At 36.5% G+C, this 24,280-nt stretch overlaps 1 protein-coding gene across 7 annotated transcripts in view; it reads left to right on the top strand.

The window, feature by feature from the left end:
- The window catches only part of CREM (cAMP responsive element modulator), a 40,795-nt gene extending 16,736 nt beyond the window's left edge, over positions 1-24,059 (top strand). Inside the window, exons 1-4 of one of the 7 annotated variants that reach the window (XM_005882307.2) lie at positions 5,803-5,959; positions 10,574-10,609; positions 15,180-15,336; positions 21,894-24,059. In XM_005882307.2, coding sequence (XP_005882369.1) covers positions 5,920-5,959; positions 10,574-10,609; positions 15,180-15,336; positions 21,894-22,038 — 378 coding nt within the window. In that variant the 5' untranslated portion in view covers positions 5,803-5,919 and the 3' untranslated portion in view covers positions 22,039-24,059. Of the gene's footprint in view, positions 1-5,802; positions 5,960-6,450; positions 6,629-10,573; positions 10,610-15,179; positions 15,337-21,480 lie in introns of those variants that run through there. The other 6 variants (XM_005882306.2, XM_005882311.2, XM_014529994.1 and 3 more) reach the window with 6 other exon arrangements.
- Positions 24,060-24,280: the final 221 nt, after the last annotated feature.

Below are 24,280 nucleotides of genomic sequence, written 5' to 3'. Positions count from 1 at the left end.
AATGGCTTGAAGAAGAAATATTTTAGTATATTAAACGAGTTAAATAAATTATATGAATTTTGTTTTTAGCAGGTTTTACTGGCTCTAAAGGAAAGTCAAAATCAAAGTAGCATGATAAAAAAGGGAGTTGAATGTCTGAGTGAATTCTTTAATTAAATATCTTTTATTTGAGGGTTATAAATGTACCTAATATAAGTTTATTACCTAGTCTATAAAGATTTGAGTATCCAGTCTATGATGCACTGAATTTGGGCCTTTCCCAAGCTGTTATACTTAAGTCTTGTAGATACCTCATTTCAAAACAATTGCTGATTTTTTTCTTTACACTGTTCTTAGTATAGTTGAATTCTGAGGTACCTGATCTACCTCTTATGGAAGCTCATAGTAGTGAAATAAAGCAGTTGTATTGTAGCCCTAAGTATTTTAGGGGAACCCAAGATTTCAATTAAATTTGAGTTATACATTATTTTAATTTCATTCAGTTGTGCTTATAATAACTATGTGTTTATTACAACTTTCAAAATTCTGCATTTTAAATTTAATTCTATTCTTCTTGGACCATTTGCTGAGGACTTACATAGCACTAATTTTAAGAGGAGTATTATTAGTTCCTTTAGTTTGAAAATCTTCCAAGTGGTTGGGGGGGGGGGCAGATTACAATTGATATCTCTCTTATTAATTAGTTTTACTCCTAGGTATTTTGGAAGTTAATGTGGACTGTAATAAAAATGTATGAAGAACTGAAGGGGTAGCATTTATGGTGTATAAAAAAATTTATAGTACTTACTCAATACTCTAATGCAGTGGTTCTCAACCTTCTGGCCCTTTAAATACAGTTCCTCATGTTGTGACCCAACCATAAAATTATTTTCGTTGCTACTTCATAACTGTAATGTTGCTACTGTTATGAATCGCAATGTAAATATCGGATATGCAGGATGGTCTTAGGCGACCCCTGTGAAAGAGTTGTTCGACCGCCACAGGGGTCGCGACCCACAGGTTGAGAACCGTTTCTCTAATGTTTTCTTTAAATGTATATTAAAGCCACCCATTACAGATGCTCCTTGGCTTATGGTGGGATTACATCCTGAAATGCCCATCGTAAATTGAAAATATAGTAAGTTGAAAATGCATTTAATACACCTAACCTACTGAACATCATAGCTTAGCTGAACCTACCTTAAATGTTCTCAGTTGGGCACTTTAGACACAGTTGGGCACAATCATGTCACACAGTGAGCACTGTAGACCCTGTGATCACCTGGCTAACTGGGAGCTGGGACTCACTGCACCTGCCCAGCATCGGGAGAAAGGATTGAACCTAACATCATTGGTCCTGGAAAAGATCAAAATTCAAAATTCCAAGTATAGTTTAAGTATAAAAACACCACCACAAACTTGATACTTCAACAATGAGAGTTTTTTTTAATTGTTTTTTATTTTGCATAGATAATACACAAGTTTTGTCCTTTGGGGATTTATTTAAGAACGTTTTTTTCTTCCATAAGTCACCAATATATTTTTCTACTTAAGTTTTATTAGCTTCATAGTTTTACCTTTCACATTTAGGTCCTTAATTCACCTGAGGTTCACCTCTGTAGTATTAGGCAGGGATCTATTTTTATTTTTTCTCTACACATGGAGCCACTTTTCTCCTACTGATGGTTTGTCTTTTTCCCATTAATTTATGGGGCAATCTTAATTATACAATAGGTTCTCATGTATACTTGGATCTGTTTCAGAACTCTCTATTTTGCAGTGTTGGTCTCTTTTTGTATATGCCAGTATCATGCTGGTTTATTATCTCACAAAACAAGTTCCTCTTTTTTGTCTTTTTAAAGTGCTGATCGAGCTTTTGTAAACCATTATTTTTTGATATGCATTTGGAATACGTTTGAGTTTCTAAATAATAATAATAATATAAAACCAATGATAAGATGTATTTCATTTATAGATTAATTTAGTGAGAACTTAAGCCTTTCTTTTTTTATTGAGGTATAATTGACATATCACATGATATTAGTTTTAGGTGTACAACATAATGATTTGACATTTGTATAAGTCACAATAAAGGATCATCACAGAAGGTCTAATTAACACCTATCCCTACTACAAATTTGTTTTTCTTGTGATAAGAACTTTTAATATCTACTTTTTAGTAACTTTGAAATATACAGTGCAATATTATTCACTATAGTCACCATGCTACTAACATGTCCAGGTTTTTGTTGCTATTTTGAATGATACCTTTCTATTATATGTTCCAGTTGTTGCTGGTGTAGAAAAATATTATTGATTTTTTAAAAAAGTATCTTGCCTTTTAACTTTTGAAACTTTAATTACTTTAATAATATGCTGATTATTTTTAATCTATCTGTGATACTATGTGAATATTTATATCAGATACAAATGTTTTGTTTCTTCCCTTCCCATCTCTATTCTTCTTGTCGTCTTTTTCTCCTTGTCTTGCCTCTTCTTTTCCTTTCCTTTCCTTCTTTTTAAAAATAATGATGGTCACCCTAGCCGGTTTGGCACAGTGGATAGAGCATCAGCCTGTGGACTTAGGGGTCCCGGGTTCGATTCTGCTCAAGGGCACATACCCAAGTTGTGGGTTCAATTGCCAGTAAGTGGCTTGCAGGAGGCAGCCAATCAATGATTCTCTCTCTCCATTGATGTTTCTCTCTCTCTCTCTCTCTCTCTCTCTCTCTCTCTCTCTCTTCTCTCTGAAATCAATAAAAATATATTTAAAAAAAAATAATAATGACGGCCAAGAGTTCTAGTTCTGTGTGAAACAACAGGTCAGTGGGAATTTTGTCTTACTCTCTATCCCATTGAAAGGTCACAGCAATTTATTTTTGAGATCTCAGGTCTTATCTTGATTGGTCCCTCTGCAGCATTTAACACTGTTGACCTCTGCTTCCTTCACTTCTCTGATACTGCATTCTTACCATTTTTCCTTCTGTCTCTCCTGCCTCTCTTTCAGTCTCCTTTATTGGTCTAACCTTCCTCTGCCCATCTCCTGAGTGTTAGTGGTGTTCCTTGGATTGCATCCTGGGCCAGCTTCCATCTGACTGTGTACTGTCCTGGGTTGAACTCATCTCCGCCATGGCTTCAGCTCACTGTGACTATGCCCCCTGACTCCAACGGGCTACTTAGATATACCTCACACATCTCTGACTTTTAAAATCCAAAACTCCACTCCCCTACCCCAACTCTCCTTTTGTTTACTCTATTTCAGTAATGGATTCTGTCCATTCTGTAGCTTCAATCCAGAAACCTGGATGTCATGCCTTACTCTCCCTCACCTTCTCCATTCATTCTTCCTCCTATTAAATCACTCATCCCTTCACTCTTCTCCACCCCCACTGTCATAATCCCAGTTCCAGCTTCTGTCCCCTCTGACCTGGATTCCTGCAGCAGACTTTGGTCTGCCAGGTGTCTGGCCTGAAGCTGGTAGCTGTGGGGCAGTGTCCTGATTTTCCTAATCATGCCAGAGACAGCATATCCCTTCTCGGTCTGTTTTGGAGGGAATTGTTCATGAAAGTTCAGCTAGGCTCTCTTTCTTCATCCCTCCCAATGATTCTGGGAGCTAATATTTCTTAAAAATAAAAGTATCTGCATTCAACATTTCCCTTTCTTCATTATACTCTTGATTCTGCAGTTCAGAGTGGTATTTCTAAAATTCACATCTAATCACGTTAGCCTCTGGCTCAAAACCCTTCAACAAATGCCTATTACTTGTTAGTCAAAATCCTTAACATGGCCCAAATCTCTGCTTGATCTAGGCCTTACTTCCTCCCTCTCAACTCTTAATGCTGAATTTCTTTCATTTCCTGTCATAGCTGTGCCCTTTCTCCTCTCTAGGGCCTTCACACACAGCCATTTCCCCTGAGACGTTGTTCATGTTTCATTTTGGGTAGCACTTCCCCAGGAAGCCTTCCCTGACCACATCTGGCTTAGGTCACCTCTTGCAGTTCCCACTGCAACTTCTCAGGGCATATATCACTGAATTGTGACTCTCAGGGTCCTGCCTAGATGGTAACTTCTGTTTGGACAGGGATTCTTAGTCCCCAGCACAGTCCCTGGCATATGATGAATATTCAGTAGCCATTTACTGAATGAAAATGAAATACTCTTTCTCTAGTGAAAATGTATTAGTTCTGTGTGATGATTAACTGAGTTTATCGGGTATAGGGAATTTATTAAAACTTTACTAATAGTAGTCAACCAAGCAACCAACCTCCCTCTTTCCTTTCCTTCCTTGACCTTTTTTTTACACTAATATTTATTGAGCATCTAAGTGCCAATGTAAAGAAATGTTGAGAGTAATCTGAACTTGGCGAAATTTGAAATAAACCAACTAGTATTCTTGGATCCAAACCCTGAGGTGTGGCTGTGATGACAGAGTCCTTTACAGAGCCTCTGATAGGGGTGATGTCTAAGGTGCTACCCAGACTTGCTTACATATTAGCAGGATGTCTTCAGTTCATGTGTTCTGGAGAATTATTGGAGATGGGTCCTTCCTGATGTTTCTCTTCCTAAGCATCTGGGTGTCAAGTCCCTGCCTTTACTAGAAGGTGCTTCATTGAATAAGGTAAAAATGTAGTGGGCCCTGGTCAGTTTGGTCAGTGGTTAGAGCGTGGGCGCACAGACTGAAGGTTCAACTCCCATGGATTCCTGGTCAAGGGCACATACCTCGATTGCAGGCTGGATCCCCGGCCCTGGTCTCTCTCACATCAATGCTTTTCTCTCCCCACCCTCCCTCCCTCTTCCTAAAAAAATCAATGGAAAAAATACCCTCGGGTGAGGATTTAAAAAAATGTAGTGGAATGACCTTTCATTGACTTAAGGTCAGCTTGAATTCTAAGCATACAAGGGACTGGACTTTGTACAGCCCGCTAATGAAGGTAAAAGTTCTCAGTGACATGTAACTTTTGTGCTGTAGAGATGCAAATCATTTTTTTCCCTTGGCTGTGGTGCTATACTGTTGAACAGGTACCAATATTGTGTCTAACCTTGGACTTGTTAAATTTATAGCGATCCAGCTCTCCATGTACCAAACCTTCATTAAGTGAATAAAATTGGACATATTTTTAAAATTTACAAATAGTAATTACGGTTTATTTATGAATTTTTAAATGTCACAAAATTCTTTTCAAGGGATTTTAATTTAGTAAAATTATGTGTTAGATTGAGCCACATCTAATTTCTGTTTTTGTGGGCCAAAAAGGTCAAATATGAGCAAGTTTATATGGTTCAATCTAATATTTATGGAAGTGTTATATAACACTTACTATATTTGAATTTTTAAAACTTCAAGTGAAATTGGCAAATTCTATGTCACCTTGGGAACAGTTGGATTTTCTGGTATTGCAAGTAGAAATGTGTTACAAGTAAACAATGGTGGTTAGATATTTCTTTTTTTACTTATTTAGTTGTTAGGTATTTCTTATTTGGAGAATCTAGAAGTGTCTGCAAAATACATTTCTGTGTATTTCACAGCATCTCTCTATGCTGATTGTCACTTGTTTACTTTTTAAATCTCCAAGTTTTTTGTCCTCCAAGGGCTAATGCCCCCTTTGTTTACCTAGAAACCTTGGACAGAATAATAATAAAGAAGTAGCCCCATAAGAAACAAACAGGTAACTTTTAATGCTAATGAGACTTTTTTTTTTTTTTTGCCATAGCCCTTCTCAACAGATTTTTATGAAAAATTAGAAACAATAGCATTTGATGGTTTATTACAGACTCTTTATAAGGGCTTTGGTTTCAGTGAGCCTGTCTGTGACAAAGCAGATTGATGGCAGTGATAGGCTAGTGATGTCATTGTGATGTCAATACTGCCACTTATAACTGCACATGCTTGCTAGTTGGAACACTTTGTGTTGACCTGTGAAAGGAGGAACAGGGCAGTTCTGTATGCAGAAACCCATCATGGCTGTAACTGGAGATGAAACCGGTAAGAACTTCAGAGAAAGATTTAAATTCTGCAAAATTATTTTGGAAGTTTTGAAAAATTATTTACGGACCTCTGAGTATTTCAAAAGTATTGCTTTTCTGAGGAGTTTTATATCTATTCAGTACACAGGCATCTTAGTGTAATTGGTTCTGTGCTCAGTATTATATTATTTGACCCAAGGCAGTTCTCTCTCTTTCTGCTTCACTAAAATAAGCTGTTACTTCGTCTGCAGCCTGTTGCATATACAGTGCAGCTACAAGTTAAACATAAATACTGTTCAATTTGTAAAAAAATCAAGCTTTCGATTCCGTGGTTGTGTACAAATGTAACTCCAAAGCAGACCACCGTTTGTGTGCCTACTTGTTTCGATGCTCGAGTGTCTAAAATGGTCTGTTCCTCTCTAATGGAGTTCAAAGGGCTGACGTCATTGCATTTCCTGGAATCGTGGTTCCTCAGGAAAGTGGAAAAGTTAAACTCCAAACGGACTGCGCATTTACGTCAGCCCCCAGTTAGGTTGTGATTCAGTCAGTTCCTTTCGGCTCCTTCGAGCTGAGCAGAGCGCTGTTGACAGCTTGAGGTTGTTAACTAGCTCCTGGCTTGCCTCTCTCAGAGATCGCTCTTGGACTGAGTAGCTTGATTTGTAAGCCTCACTTTAGTGTTTCTCTGCAGGTAAGTATTTACTTTAGAAAGCCGGCACCGCCCGTTTGTGGGCAGATCCCCAGAGCCCTGCACCACTCCCGAGGCCCACAGGTGCTGCAAGAGGTGGGCTCTGGGTCCAGGCTCCCTCACTCCATTGCTCTGTGGGATTTGCGGCTCACGGCGCCCTCTAGTGCACAGCTAGGGAAGCGCAGGTCTGAAATCGCCCTCAGACCGCATTATTTAAACTTGTTATCTGTAATTCTTTCTGTGGTTTGGTTTTCTTAGTTATAGGTAATGCTTCTGATTTAGTCGCTAATGCCCCTTATGTTGTTTCAACTTTGTTTATTGAGTGGTGCTTTATTTCTTACCCAGTACTGAGTTGCATTTGAATTCATGAAGAATAGATAGTTGTAAACAGGTTGCTCACAATTTACGTCTTAGTGGGTCTCAGCTCCTCTTCCTAGATAGAAATATTCCATTGCTTGAGCAAGTAACATCTGTATTAAATTGTTTTTAAGATTATCTTGAGCTATTGGTTTTCTCAAAGAAGTTTTGTAAAGTTTTAAAGATGTTATAGATTGCAGAAGTTATCAAATTTATTATAAGATATAGGTGGAATTAATCTCAAATACTGCATGTCATATGATTTTAGAACCAAATGCATTTTGTGCATATATTCATTTTCTAAAAGTGATTAGTTTGCTTATATCTTTCTTAACTAAGCCTTTCAATTTACCATTTGACTTCTCTAAGCATGATAGAGAATCATAACAAAAAATAAAATAAAATTATTTTAAAATACTCAGAATATACTTAAAGATGAATATTTAAGGTAAAAATTTGCATAATTTTAAACTATTGCTTGTAAATAAATGAACATCACCATGATTTACCCTTTTCAATTAAAAATTTTCTAAATGTTGAAACTTTAAAATGTCAAACTTTTTTACTAGACCTCATTGTGCCTTTGGAAATCATTGTTTTTGGAAATCTAGTCAGTTCTGACAGAATCAATTCTATTTGAAATGCTGTTTGACAATGGAAAGGACATTGCCTCTTGTTTTGTTTGTATTTTGAGGTGGATTGATAGATTATTGGCTTGCAAACTTTTTGATCGTGACCCACATTTATATCATGATGTTGTAGACGTGTGTGTGTGTGTGTGTGTGTGTGTGTACCCTACTTTTATATAAAATCCACCTCAAAAGTAATGCTTATCCATAGTATATGTAATGTATTCATACTTTTCTACTTGTTTTTAAAAAAATGCTATTCTTGACCCATGAAATTGATCTTATAACTCACCAATGGTGTACATCTTATAGTTTTAAAAACCGATCTAGACCAAAATCAGGCTGCTAACAATAATGACTGGCCTGGGAAAGTTTTTAGGAGCACTTACTTATAGGCTCATTGAATTGAATGTGAAAAGGGAATATTTATAGTTTGTAGAATTATATAATTATGTTGGATATAATTTACATTTTTATTAGAAATAGTTTTGGCTTTATTTATAAGCTGATTGTTAAGAGCCCAACTCTTTATCTTTTAGTGTCTGAGTCTAAAAAACTCAGAAGTGGTATTCAGCCTACACATCTAATTATTAAAAACAAACATTCCAAATAATTCAAATTTGAAAAATAGTATCTTAGTTAATATTTGATGCATGAGAATAGGGATACAGGGATACATTTCACCTTTGTGAGAGGAAAAGGTTTTTGTTTGGATATTTTCATGTAAAAGAATGATTTTTATCAGGTGTACTAGCTTCTTGAAGTTGGTAGCAAGGCAAATTATAATCATGTTGGAAGTGAAAATATAAGTCATCGTAAGTTTCAATAAATGCTTCAAATCTGTATGAAATTGCCATTATGCTATTTTCCCACTATTTTTGAAAAATGTTTAATGAAAGATAATTTGGGACAGTTGTTTCACTTTTCCCAGTTTTATTTGCCTATATAAACATACTGTCTAATAAAATAATACTTTGCATTTATGTAAACTTTAAAATAAAAAAATCACTTAATGTTATAAATAAAATAAATATAAATGTGGTAAGAGCTATCAAAGAAACTATCAGATCATGAGAGACCCACAGGTAATATAGGTTGAAGGATTAGAGTAGGCCTCACTGAGGAAACCATCCTATATAATAAAAGCTGTAATATGCAAATCGACCAAACAACATAACGACTGGTCACTATGACACACACTAACCACCAGGGGGCAGACACTCAATGCAGGAGCTTCCCCCTGATGGTCAGTGCGCTCCCATGGAGCCAGAAGCCGGGCTCATGGCTGGCAAACCTAGCAGCAGTGGCAGGAGCCTCTCCTGCCTCCGAGGAAGCGCTAAGGAGCAGCGAGTGGGAGCCTCTCCTGTCTCCACTGTAGGTGGGCGGTAAGGAGGGAGGGGTCCCGGACTGCAAGAGGGATGTCTGACTACTGGCTTAGGCCTGATCCTCGCAGTCTGGGACCCCTTAGTCCGAGGGGTCCCGGACTGCAAGGGGGTGCAGGCTGGGCTGAGGGACCCCCCCACCCCCCGCCAGTGCACGAATCTCATGCACCAGGCCTCTAGTATTTAAATAACCTATAAGGAAAATCACTTTCCATGCATTCTCCCTGATGTATGGATATTACGTTCATTTTGCATATAATAACACAGATCAGAGTGGATAAATGACTCTTCCAAGCTTACATAGCTAATAAGTGGTAAACCAGTTTGGCTCTTCAGACTATTTGGTTCTGTTCACACCATTTTATGTTGCTCCTTAAAATTCACCTTACATTGATAAACTAACACTGTTTATAAAACATAAAAAAGATAGTTAGCATCATTTTAAGTAGTCAAAATGGATTTTTTCTAGAGTATTATTACTCTCCTAGGACAATATGTTTATTATATAGAACTTTCAATGTCAATATTTATAATTTTTTACAAACTTTTTTTTCACTCTTAAGATTTTCACTTAATGCACAACTCGTGTAATTTAAGTAAAAATTAACGACTTAATTTTATGTGGTTTGTGTGTTGTAACAAATTTGAAAACTTTAGTGCTTAAATATTTATGTTTATGTAGGATTTAATTTTCCTGGAAAAAGTGGAGCAATGGAGGAGGGAAACTTTTTGACATTGTTAGATGCCAGGCAATGACAAGCCTGATCTGGGCATTAGGAGACCTGGTGTGGCAGTAGGGAGGGAGAGAACAAAGACAGAGAAGTGAGGAGCTCCCTGCTTCTGAGTATGACTGTTATCTCTGTTGCTTACTACTTCGGTGTACTTGGAATTAGTGACACATAGCGAAATGACTTATGAAGGTAGTAGCTCCATATATAAAAATTGTTTTGATCAGTTAATGTGCTCAGTACTATAGAGATCTCAATTGATAAATAATAAGCAAATAAAATCACCATTGGGGTGTTGATAAACTGTTTCACTTTGGAAGCTATCAAGATGGGCATTTGGCTGGGTTTCTTATTTCTTTCTTTGTTAGGAAGAAACAAACACCTCTTTGACTTGTGGGCTTTACCAGTCTGATGAGATTATATCATTTTTTTTTTTGTGATTCCTCATTGTCTATTTTAAATTATTATATTTAAAGGGGTATTTTTGTGATATTATTTTTTAATAATTTATTCTTTAAAGGGATATAATAAAAATTATAAAAGTTTTTAATAGGCATATTTTTAAACAAAATAAGGAATAAGAGCCACACATGTCAATCATTCTATTACCTAGATTTGTTAGAAGCGAAACTCGAGGGGAAAATATATTTATGGATGTTATTTGCCTTTTAATTAATATGCAGTATAAGCATAATTTGGAACATTGTCTTTCAGAACTTAAGGAAGGGAAGAGGAAGGGAACTAACATTTGCTGAATGCCTACCATGTGCCAGGCACTGTGCTAGACACTTTGTCATACATTACAGGGTTTATTGTGAGTATTAAATGAGATAATGTATCCCCATTTTACAGATGAGGAAACTGAACTTGCCCCAAGTCACATGGCTGGTAAGTGGCAGAGCTGCACTAGAACCCAGATTCCAGATCCTTTACTTTTTCTTCTGTACTGTGTTTAAAGCTTGCACAGAGAGGTATGAAGTTAATGACCAGAATTGAGAGTTCTAGGAATTTTCTTTTCTCATGAAATATTTGATACCAAACCTAAAACATTGTTTTCATGTCAGAAGTTAGATGGTTGGAAACACTACAAGTAGAACTCCTCTGCTTCTAAAATGCCAGGTTAGATTATCAGTATCTAGGGGAAGACTTAGGAAATAATACATTTTATCAAGAAAGGCCAGTTAGGCCCTGACTGGTTTGGCTCAGTGGATAGAGCATCGGCCTGCGGACTCAAGGGTCCCGGGTTCGATTCCAGTCAAGGGCATGTACCTTGGTTGCAGGCACATCCCCAGTGGGGGGGGGTATGCAGGAGGCAGCTGATCGATGTTTCTCTCTCATCGATGTTTCTAACTCTCTATCCCTCTCCCTTCCTCTCTGTAAAAAATCAATAAAATAAAAAAAGAAAAAAAGAAAGGCCAGTTTGAATGTCTTTTAGGGCTTTCCATGTATTAGTGTTAAAGAGTTAACTATAATAATAGTCTTATAATAATAAGGCTGCTTATTTGAAACATTCCAAGTGACAGCGGGCTTGTGCAAAAACCTGGAAAGTTCAAAATTTACTTCATAGTGCTCAAGTAAACTCACCAATCACCCATTATATGCCAAGTACTGTGCTGGATTCTAGGGATGCCAAAGGTAAAAAAGGTACCTTGATTTGTCTCAAGTTTTTTGCTGCCTTAGAATAAAATTAAATTAGTGTATCTTTTTTATTATCTTTCTTCAATCATGAGTTTACACTTCTCATTGATGACCCACTTATTTTCAGAAATAATTTATATAGTGAAATTTTAGAATAAAAAATAATTTGGGTCCTTTTAGTAGTTAGATGGAACAGGAATTGGCATTTCATCAAAGAATGTCGTTCTTTGAACTATTATGCTAGGTATCTCATCTGTTTTAAATTATCACTAAGTTTGTAATATTGGAAATAGAAGCTAACTTTTATATAAATTTTTTTCCATAACTTGTTTCAATAACAAAACTTTTTGACATTTGGATTTCCTTAAAACAAGAGCTTCTCTTTGCCCATATCTTTTTAATGTGTTACTAATAGATCATATTTGAATATATGGAATTTATCCATTGATATTTATTCAGTAACTATTAGAATTGTACCATGACCAGAAATTTATTCTAATTCCTAATTTATACTAATTCATATTTCTGCTTGAACCAATAAGATACAATCAGATTTTTGTTGATGAAGAAATGTCTGAAAAATTGTGATAAAACCAGTTTGTTAGCTAACATTTGAGAATACATTTAAATATATCATCCTTTTGAGGCAGGATAGTAAGAAGCTAGGAAAATTCCTTGGCAGGTGGAAGGGGGAAACTGACAGCTGAACAAACTGGCAGAGCAATTTATAGCAGATACAGAAGGTCACCCCCTAGAGATAATATCTAGGCCTCAGTTTTATCCCAGCAAAGCAGCAAAACCAGGTGGGGGACACCAAGACCAGCTGCAATTGCTAATGACCCCTGCCCTGGCACTGACCAATCAGTGGACATCACAATTCTGAATGAGCACACCTAGAAAGCTGATGAATATTCTCCTGAAACCCTCCCCTGAGGTCTCCACTAAGATTCCCTTCTGCAAGGAAGAGATAAAACACTACAAAGAACCCAGCACATATACACATGCCTTTCCCTTCCTCCTCTTCTCCCACGGGCATGTATCACCTAAATTCCAAGGGTCCCCACAAAACTTGCAACTAGGGGAGCAATGGGCAGTGGCAGCTCAGCTGGGCTAACCCCCTGAACCTGTCCCTAAGGCCCCTTTTTTTTTCTGACTTTCCAGTGAGCTAAAGCAACTCTGCCTAGCTCTTTCCTGTTGCCTCTTCTATCCCAGGTTCTTCCTTGTTTCACTGTCCCCAGTTTTAACAAACATCTTCTCAATCACCTGGACTCATATTGTTACATCTTTCCTGCATGAAGTCAAGAACCCGCACACACTACCTGCTGGCCCTAAGCAGGCCTGCTCAGGGCCAGGTCCCCTTTCCGGTAACACTTTCCAACTTAGCATGTCAGGGTGTTTTTTCTAAGCTGTTGCTCAGAATGTTTTAAGAATGCTTCTTTTGAGTCACCTTTATCCTTCATGGTGCCAAATTTGGTCTTTTGAATATGGCTTCAGCTTTTGGAAATAGGCAAAAATTTAGAACCATTTCTGGTTCTAAGATCAATGAATGAACTTTATTTTTTATCTGTGAAGTATTCCTGCCTTCCCTTTTCATTAAAAAAAAAAAAAGGATACTTTGAAACTAACTTTTGTATATTGTATAAACATCCTGCTTTAACTTTAAGTACAGAAAAAAGCAGGTGTATACAAAACTAGAGAGAGAATAATGAACCCTTCTGTACCTTTGTATTAATTTTATTGCACTTATTTGTGAGCAATTTGGCAAGAACAAAACCAAGGTCTGCATCCATGCTGCTTAAAATGTCAACATGATGACATGTAAACTTCTCCTTCGTCACTGCTATTGTTCCAATTTTAGAAAGCCTTTGTAGGCTCCAGCTGTTCCATTGTTTCAGCCTTTATTATCCCATAACCTTTTTTCCTGATGTGGGTAAAGAGAACAGAGAAGAGAACTGTTATTCTGTGCTTCAATCTTCTCTACAATCTGATTTAAATATATATTTTAAATCTTTAGTAAATTAATAGTTTATAATTGACTTGAAAATTCTCTCCAAATATTTCAAAGTTATAAAATTTCTGACATATAATGAGACTTCTGTGTATATACTATTTTAAATTGTCACAAAAACAAATTTAGGATTTTTCCCAAGTTGGTGATCATTATTATATTTATCATAATTTCTACTTATTATTATTATTTCTTATATTACATATAGAAGGAAGAAGCAGTACAACATTATAAATGGTATTTTTATTTGCCCTATGAAGACCTCTGATCTTTACCCAAAGCCATATTTTTATTGTTTTATTCTTTCCTCTAATTCTTAAGCCCGGGGGAGTGGGTGGGGGTAAAAACCTGGCATTTACCCCCAAAAGAAACATATAGATGAATTTTGATTAACCTTTTAATCTAATTGGCTAGTTTCAGTGATATTATTCTATTTACCTGAAAAAAGCATTTGTCTCCCCTTTGAGTAAAATTTCAGTTCTTAGTCAATGGATATAACATATTTTAGTGAGATATAGAAGCAATGTGTTTCATATTTTGATTAGCATTTGGTTCAGACCAAGTTTTATAGGATTTAATAACCTTTAAACCCATTTTCTTGCATTGATTTCTGAGGGAGCATATATTTTGTCATATCTCATCAGAATGTCACATGAACTCTGGATTGCATGTTCTCAAAGTTGAAACAGTGATGGTAGGAATGTTTTATCACTTCAACCCATCTTTCTGTTTTAAGGAAGTTTTTTACTGCAGTAGATACACACATTTTGATTATAAATCAAGACACTTTGAGAACTTCAGTATGCAATCTGAATACTAAATAAATACTGTCATTTAACTATGATTATACTATCATTAGAAAACATACGTTTAAATGACTATATTATTATCTCAATAAACCTAAGACAGACAAAAATTATCATTCCCCAGAGAAACCAGTTTTAAAGAGTTTTGCTGTTTTGATTTTTATTTGCTTTTAAATGAAAATACAGTGAGTTAGTATTTTCCTTCCAGTACTTCAGTCATATTCTGGTGTTAGGACTTCCACTTAAAGAGATTAGGTGAGGGTATAGGTTATAGGAAAATTAACTGGATAGAAATGTTCTGCTTAATTAAAATTTTCACAGTGATGTGCTAGAGCCAGCTCCCACTGATTTGCTAGAGCTGATTGTTAAATTTTCAGGATTTTTATGAGCTGATTGTTAAAATAGCTATTAAAAATGTAAATATACATTTAACAAGTTACTTAAAAACATTAATAAATACTCAAAATTTATCATTTATAATTTTTTAATCTATGCTCTTGCAGTTATTTACATCTATTTTATCTGTATGGTGTGCTACTTACTGTGTATATCTTCCTGACTCTACATTCATTGAAGTCACACTGGTAGCTTGAAATTGGCCATGGTGCAAGCATTTACATCATGGGAATTGACATGCTACAGACGTATCAGGGCTTTTCCCTCCACAAATCTGGTTGTTAAACATTTATCAGCACACCACTGATTTTAGACTTAGCGAACTCTCAGTTGAAAAGCCTCTCTACTTTTAGCCTTTGATAAAAACTTATCTAAAATGCATTAGGGCATTTTTCTACCTTAAATGTATAGAGCATGCTGAATATCATTGTTCCAAGTACTGAAGATCTTTGATACCTACAATTTCTATAATGCTCAGAATAGTCATCTTAAACATTAGCAAGATCACCTCTTAGAATATGTAATAAGAAGTATATTATTTCCAGGGCAATTTTATTTAAAGATATCAAGTTTTAAATTGTTTATATAAGCATGTAATATTTCATTGCAGCTGCCACTGGTGACATGCCAACTTACCAGATCCGAGCACCTACTACTGCTTTGCCACAGGGAGTAGTGATGGCTGCCTCACCAGGAAGTTTGCACAGCCCCCAGCAACTTGCAGAAGAAGCCACACGCAAACGAGAGCTGAGGCTAATGAAAAACAGGTAAGATGGTTCACTAGAAATCAGCAACCACTTATAGGACATACAATTTGTTACTTTGGGATTTTTAAAAAATTACTTTTCCTAAGCTATTTCTCCCAAGTTCAGTGTTAAGTGGCATTTTATGTGGATTTGTGCTCTGCATGATAGATTGTCTGCTAGTCAGAGTTCCTAATCATGAAACTATTTCATCAGGCGGAGATTGAATCCTGTGTAACAAAGGTAATGTCTGAAAGATACATTAATTTTTTTTAATGATGATGGAAGGGCTTTATTACAAATAAAATTTTATTTTGTACTTAGTATTTACTTTGTGAAGTTAGGTGATAAGTGTAATTTTCTAACTTCTTTATTAGTAAAATAAATTTGTATGCATTAAGAATTTTCTTAAGTTTTTGTTTATTTAAATTTATTTATTTTTTATTTCTTGTTAATCCTCACCCAAGGATATTTTTTCCATTGATTTTTAGAGAGGGTGGAAGGGAGGGGGAGAGACAGAGGGAGAGAAACATTGATGTGAGAGAGACCCATCAATTGGTTACCTCCCGTACATGCCCTGACCAGGGCCAAAGTTTGAGCCTGCAACTGAGGTACATGCCCTTGACTGGAATCATACCCAGGACCCTTCAGTCTGTGGGCCAATGCTCTATCCACCAAGCCAAACTGGCTAGGGCTCTTAAATTTTTTATATATTTCATTTGATCTATTTCTTAACTTTGTTTTTTCTTGATTGTATTTGAAATACATCTTTATTCTGATAAATTGTAGTCAAATGAAAATACAAAACAACAGAAAGAATTAAAATTACTCATAGCCCCACCACTTAGAGATACCTACTGATATTATCTGTAATAATAAAAGCGGAATATGTAAATCAACTGAACTGCCGAGCAGCAGACGACCGTCCAGACGACCTTCCAGACGAAGCCGGGGTTGCGAGGGCCGAGGCAGCTGGGGCTGCGAAGGCCTGCTCTTGAACGAATTTCGTGCATAGTAGTATATACATTTCCAGCCTGCTCTCTCTCATTTTCTCACTTGTTTTTGCACCCTATCACTGTAACTTTATTATTTTATTTTGTTAATCCTCACCCAAGGATATTTCTTTCATTGACTTTTAGATTTTTAAAGAGAGTGGAAGGGATGGTGGGTAGGAAGAGAGAGAGAGAGAGAGAAAGAAAAACACTGATGTGAGAGAGACACATCAATTGGTTGCCTTCTGCATGTGCCAGGGCTGGGCCTGGGATCGAACCTGTAACCCAGGCACGTGCCCCTGACCTGAATGGAACCTGAGACCCTTCAATGCATGGACTGATGTTCTAACCATTGAGCCACTGGCCAGGGCTGTAACTTATTTTTTTTTTAAAGCAGTATATCATACAAATGCTGTTTCCCAAAATTATTTTTTAAAATCTAGTTTGCATATCATTTCTTGGTTTAATTTTTATTATGGATAATGGTGCAAATTAATCTGATTTTCAAAATGAACAGAATAATAATAGTCTGGTTTCCCAGTACTCTTGTTACCTTATTTCTAGGTTTTAAATAATGTCCTCATTGTAAGAAAACAAAACATTTCAGATGGAATTATGTGTTTTCCTATGATCAGGACCACATGGGAGTAGTTAATTTACTAGATTTTAGCAACCTAGTTAATGTAGAAATTGTGGTTTCTGAGCCTCTCAAAAACAGAAACAACTGCTGAGTTCATCACTATCCTTTGTAACAGAATCTGAAGCAGTAGAAGCTATATTCAGGTTACTAATATAGCCTTTTAAATGGCACAATTTGATATATTATAGGACTTCTTATGTTTGCTACAGTTCCTAAGTTTATTAGTTATCACAAATCATGAGATGGAGTTTTCTACCCTGTGAAACTCAACGGATTACCAGAAATAGACTCATTAGATACACACATCTTTTTTTAAAAATATTTTTTTTATTGATTTCAGAGAGGGAGGGAGAGAGAGGTAGAAACATCAATGATGAGAAAAAAAATCATTGATCGGCTGCCTCCTGCACGTCCCCTACTGGGGACCGAGCCCGCCACCTGAGCATGTGCCTTGACCACAAATCTAATCATGACTTCCTGGTTCATAGGTCTATGCTCAACCTCTGAGCCACACCAACCCTGCTAGATACATGCATATTTATCACTGGTTGTTCCAGGTTTATAAGTCATGCTGGATTCACATTTTGCATCATCAGTATTTTGCTCAGAAATTCTGAAGGGCCTTGAATGAGTGGGGCTCACATAGTATCATAGTTGTTTTGTGGAGATCTTGTTATCGAAGATCCCTAACTTTGATTAGATGGAGGAACATGGATACTTTAAAACTGCACTTTCAGAGATCTTAGGCTATGAATATAATTGTCCCTCTGGTCATAGAATGTACATTGTGAGGTTCAGTTTAGAATGTAAAGTGTGATGATAATGCAAAATTGTTCATCCATGTCTTATTTTCCCAAAGAAAATAAAAAGGAAGAACTAAAAAAGTAGCCTTCTTATCTCCCTTTTTTCATTTTATACCTTTACTTTTAAATGCATTTTTTCTTGATTTCAGAGAGGAAGGGAGAGGGAGAGAGAGAGATAGAAACATCAATGATGAGAGAGAATCATTGATCGGTTGCCTTCTGCACACTCCCTACTGGGGATGGAGCCCTCAACCTGGGCATGTGCCATTGACTGGAACTGAACCTGAGACCCTTCAGTCCACAGGCTGATGCTCTATCCACTGAGCCAAACCCGCTAGGGCTACCTTTATTTTTATATTAAAAAATTTTGTCAGAACTACCAAAATGAAATAGATAAAATATTAGGCAGTAGGTTCCTATAAAAGGTGCCCCACAGCTACATACACACACATATCAGTTCTCCCTGAAAGGGGAGGGGGTTGCATTTTTTTGAATTTTAAAAAAATAATTAGTTAATAACTTTTGGATAGCATTCGTGTTTGGGCTGTAAATAACTAAAGGGAATGGAGGTGTTATTTTGATTGCCAGTCCAGAGGTGCATGCAGCCAGAACAAAGGCTCCACAGTGTCATCAAGGATCCAGCTCCTCCTCCCTGCTCTGTCATCTTGAGTGTGACATTTGTTCCTGTGATTACAACATGGCTGCCACACCTCCAGGCATTACTTCAGTCAGGAAGAAGAGAGATGAATTGGAGCTGGAAATGGGGGCTGGTTAAGTCTGACCCTTCTAAACACTTTTCCTGGAAGACCCTGCCAACAACTTTCACCCACATTTCATTGACCAGAAATAGCTAATAGAATCTCTAGCTGCAAGGGATTCTGAGAAGGGTCTATTTTAGCTTTCCAGATCTCAATTTCAGAGCAAGACAAAAGAAAAGCAGATAATAAAGGGCTATTAGGTTGCTCAGTATCTGTTGAGTAAATACCATATGTAAGTTTTAAGTGCTTTATAACTACTGTTTCTATAACTGTCACCTAACTTTCACATGTGGATAGGGCTGGTTATTATCCTTACTTTACAGTTGAGGAACTAAGGTTCAGAGAGTTTATATAATAAGTTGGTTACACAGTGCAAAGTGGACAGAACCTGGATATGCAATTAAGCGTCATTCCAGAGCTTGTCCACTGCATCAACACCAGAGTCACCCCAAAAAGACCTCAGTGTGAGCTTCAGATTTAACTTTATGGAAAGAATATAGGTTTTACTCATTAACATGAAAGAGCTTTATACATTTTTCTCTTTGGCTAGCATTTATAATGGATATTTAATTATGTTTCTACCAATCTGGAGACAGTTTTTATATTTTTACAGCCTTGTCAGCTTTTCTTGTTTACCATGTATTTTCTCTCCATGCTGAAGATATATCCAGACAAATGCAAGGCCTGAAAACTGAGCTAACTATTAATAGAAGAAACAGGTGTTTTGAATAGCTGAGAAATACTTAGGAATGTGCCATCTACTAGTGTGATTATTTAAGCTTTGTGCTTGGAACATTTGACTCTGGTAGCACACACATGCACGCACGTGAAATACCAAGTATGGGTATTCACAGTAAATAGTACACCTTGGTAAACACAAATTTAAAAATTGACCAGCCCACAACATTGCTGTTACATATTTATTTATTATTTATTTATTTAAAATAATGGAACACTTCATGACTTTGCGTGTCATCCTTGCGCAGGGGCCATGCTAATCCTCTCTGTATCATTCCAATTTTAGTATATGTGCTGCCAAAGCAAGCATCTGTTACATATTTAAATTTTCATTTAATGGTGAATTCTTTTAAAAATGACTATCTTCCTTCCAGATTTGGAATTTAATATAATGATTTATTCATGAAAACCTTGGTTTCATTAAATGTATTTTAGCTCCTCCTGGAAGAGTTGAATTGTGTTCCCAAACTGGCAGATTTATGTGTGCTTGAATTTATTCTTAACTTTTTCCTGTACATCATTTAGATTAAGTTAATCTATATTTATCAGATTCAGTTCACTTGTATATTATTACTGTTTTATTAACCAGTTGAGAAATCTGAGAACTTTGTGGGTTCACAGAGTGAGTGCATTGTTCTTGGCTAGGAAATAGGGGTGATTTTTTTCCTGCAGTTCATTGGGATTTCAAGTTCTCTTCTTTTCTGCTGACTTTAGCTTCCCACAGAGAAAACACAGATAGACAATTATTAGTTAGAGTCAACTATCCTAAAAATAGAGCAGAATTGGCCAAATCTGTTGTGTGCATCAATCCTAGTTCAGAAATGCAGCGATGGTAATTGGCTTTACAGTAATTGGTATTTAGACATTCAACACAACTTTTGATAAAATGTTGAATTGTCTTGCAATGTAGGATTTTTTTTAAATGTGAAGGTTACCCCAAAGGCATTTATTCCGAATTGTAAACTCCAAAAAAAAAATTGTTATTAGGATACATCCTATAAAGGAATTAAATGATGTAGTTGCCATCCCCTCCCCGCCCTGAAGAAAAGGAGAAAGAAAATGTTAGCTGTTTTCATAGTTTTGTTTTTTGGGGGTAGGGTCATGCATGAAAATGACTGTAAATCATCTATTTATTGTGTTTGTTGCTTTGGCTGCTGGTCTATTCTTTCCTTTGGGCATGCCTACAGTACTTTAAAATTCAGTATATTGGTTAGTAAAGGCATTTGGTGAGAGAACAGTCTTGAAGTGCGCTTTTGAGTTATTCAGTAGCTTCTTTTTCATGGTTTTAATTGTGGTGTCTCACATTCCTGGATTTAAATTGTCTGAATTATTGAGTATTTATTATGTACCATGCCTTCTTTCCTTTTTTAATTTCCAGAAGCAGAGTTTATTTCATTTTTGTTTATGAAAATGTGCATGATTTATAATTCATTTATTGTTATTTTTATTCATGTTGTTTCCCAATCAATAAACTGTTTCTTGCAGTTGTGATTGATTTACTTGTTTCACTGAGATTTAGTCTTGAAGAATTAAAATCTCCCATATTGACATTTAAGGTTTCTGAGGATTGATTTTTGTAATTATTTTTGATCAAATAAAGTTAACTGATGGAATATGTGACTTTTGGTGGATAAAAATGACTAAGATAATTGAAAGGATCTGTAAATGTTTTTGTAGAAATTCCACTTGGGGATGTGGTTCTACTGTTTTAGGTTACTGAAAACAATTCTGGTTACAGTTCTCATGGAATGTATGCCCTAAGAAAACACCATTTACGATGAATGCTGGTCAAATGGACTGCTCTCAAGTCATTCCTGTTGTCTTAGAGCAGTGATGGCGAACCTTTTGAGCTCGGCGTGTCAGCATTTTGAAAAACCCTAACTTAACTCTGGTGCCGTGTCACATATAGAAATTTTTTAATATTTGCAACCAAAGGAAAACAAAGACTTATATTTTTTGATATTTATTTTATATATTTAAATGCCATTTAACAAAGAAAAATCAACCAAAAAAATGAGTTCACATGTCACCTCTGACACGCGTGTCATAGGTTCGCCATCACTGTCTTAGAGTCACCTTTAAAAATGGCATGTGCTTCGGTATATTTGTTGTGTGGCTTTGTACAGACCTTACCTAGGACTGACTGGCTGTTGAGTTTGGGGGGTCAAAGTTCACTGAGCCCCTCTGGAGTGTGCGGGGAGGTTGTTCCTGAGTCATTTGCCTTGTGTTGGTTCCAGGGAAGCTGCCCGGGAGTGTCGCAGGAAGAAGAAAGAATATGTCAAATGTCTTGAAAACCGTGTGGCTGTGCTTGAAAACCAAAACAAGACTCTCATTGAGGAACTCAAGGCCCTTAAAGATCTTTATTGCCATAAAGCAGAGTAACAGTCTTTGACTTGGATCTTGTTTACTGTGAACTCTAATCAAGGCAGGAGATGGAGCAATTCTACTAATTGCCATGTGGACATATGGAAGGGACATTTGTGACCCTTAAGAATCTGGTTTGGCTTAGTGTTTGAAATTTAATTAGAAATGTTGTTCCAAGATTTGGAGTGCAACCATGTCACATATACCAAGCTTACTTCAGTCTGTTTGTCAATAGCATGCATGCAAAAATTGTTTTGTTTGCCCTTTTGCTTCTACTTTTTTTCAGGGAAGCTGCTAAAGAATGTCGACGTCGAAAGAAAGAATATGTAAAATGTCTGGAGAGTCGAGTTGCAGTGCTGGAAGTTCAGAACAAGAAGCTTATAGAGGAACTTGAAACCTTGAAAGACATTTGCTCTCCTAAAACAGATTAGTAGAAATATTTAACTATGAACTGAATACAACATGTACAATTGCTTTTGAAGGCAATACAATATGTAGCCGACAAGAATTATGGCTTTTTTCCTTTGTATCATTCATCATATTCTCGAAATTCTAACATTCCTAAAATGCTTCATTGTATGTAGTTAACTTAGCTGTAACTTCAATTTTTTAAAAGAGACAAACTATAAAAAATTGTATTTAGCAAATTCTTAAAATGAAATATTTGTAAGACTTGTTCCAGTGCCACATATTTGCAGTTCCCAATTTCTGTGTCCTCAGTAGTGTCCTATGCAATAAAATTTTCTGCAGGTCTTTTAAAAATCATTTTAGGAAAGGATGATCAAAGGTAATGCATCCGGCAATACAATAAAAGTAAACCACAAAAAAATACTTCAGGAAAGAATTGAAAGAAACTAGTGACATGCCTTTATGAAAATAAGAGCCTATAAATGAATTTATGGCATTTGCAGATTTTTATAATCAGTTGCTTTGTAAGGGAAATATTGCGTTACTGTCCTTGAATGCCATAGTTGAAGGACATTTTTAATAGAACCATGTTGAGTACACATGTAGTGTTTAGTGGTCATTTAACTATCTGAACGTTTCCTACAGTTTTTACTCTATTGTGTAATAGAAAAGATCTTGCAGAAACTCCAGTGTCGATTTAATGTTACCTAATGAAAGTTACAAAAAATTGTTAATAACTTGGAATGGGGTAGAAGTTAGAGTTAAAATTGTATTTGCAGACCTTCAAGGGTGCTCGAGCTGATTTCCACACTGGGTCTGATTTCTGCAAATGCTTTTTCTGCCATCTCATCAGAAGGATGGCCCCAGAGCTGCTACACAGAAGAGCCACTGTTCAAGTTCAGCTTGTGTGGTAGAGTAGGCCTCTCTGCACATGGTCTGGAAATCTGCTGATAGACTTCTATTTTGAGTTTTAGGTAACAACTATAGGAGTTTTAAAGTAAAAACAACCCAAGATTTTATTTTCCATTTCAAAATAGCTTGAAGTCTACATTAGGTCAAATACTTTTATGTTAGCACATTTAGATGAAGTTCATTACATTGAGACAGCAGTATTATTGCTGGTATCCACATTTCATTCTATGTTTATAATAAAGAGCTTCAAGGTATAAGCCCAAAGCCCTAACCATGCCCTGTTCTTTGCCTATGTCTTCTCTCATTCACTCTTAAGACCTTTGTTGAAGGCTTACTCTGTGCTAGACTCTGCTATATTTTCTACTATAACTTCTGGCTTGTTGAGGATGCCGCCATCCCACCCCTAGTTTCAATAATAGAACTGGCCAATCCATGTGGGGAGGTACAGAAGTAGGAGGTCATTTATATAGCATCTAACTACTACTCCCCCATCATAATTCTGTCACTTATTTGTAACTCCCAGAAGGCAGGGCATACCATTTGGAGCTTTCTTTAGAAATACGGATCCTTCTTTCAGAGTCTGAGCTCTAAATTTATCTCAATTTTTGTCTTATAGAGAAGTTAGATGAGGAAAGAAGACAAGGAAGAAGAGTAAGGAAAACCCCAAGTTTCAGGTGAAGAAAAATGGTGCTTTGTACTCAGTCAATCAGTCAGTCATTCGTTCAGTTAGTCACTAAATCAAATGTGTGCCTAATGGCAGACACAGAGAAGACTCAGGAGCCAGCAGACAAGCAGTAAATGCTATGTGCTAGAATTAGAGAAAGATGTAGGCAAGGATTTTATAAGAATATTTCTATAGGAGGTATATTTTGAACCAGACCTTGATGTAGTAGTGCTGGGGAGGAAGGTCCTCTAGACGAAATCCAGAGCACACACTCCAAGGTGCTTGAATTTAGGAGAGGGGGAAGGTCAAGTCAATACTCACACAAGAATTAGTTTGGTGTAAAAAAGAATGTGTGCTTCACTCTAAAATAGTTATTTCAGAGGAAGAGGATTGCATCTGATTACTTGGGACCGAAAATAAATGTCCCCTCATCTCCATAATGCTTTAAAAATAAAATTTTAGCCCTGGCCGGTGTTGCTATGTGGTTAGAGCATTGGACTGCTGACTGAAGGGTCACAGGTTCAATTTTCAATCAAGGGCACATACCTGGGTTGCAGGTTTGATCCTGCGTGTAGGAGGCAACCAATCTATGTGTCTCTCACATCGATGTTTCTCTCCCCCTTCCCACCCTCCCTCCCTCGCACTCTCTAAAAATCAACGGGGGAAAAATATCCTCCAGTGAGGATTAA

This window comes from Myotis brandtii, unplaced genomic scaffold (assembly GCF_000412655.1).
Source record: "Myotis brandtii unplaced genomic scaffold, ASM41265v1 scaffold703, whole genome shotgun sequence".
In the NCBI taxonomy this organism is placed as follows: Eukaryota; Metazoa; Chordata; class Mammalia; order Chiroptera; family Vespertilionidae; genus Myotis; species Myotis brandtii.
Note: the sequence above shows the minus strand (reverse complement) of the source record. Positions and strands in the feature narration are given on the sequence as shown.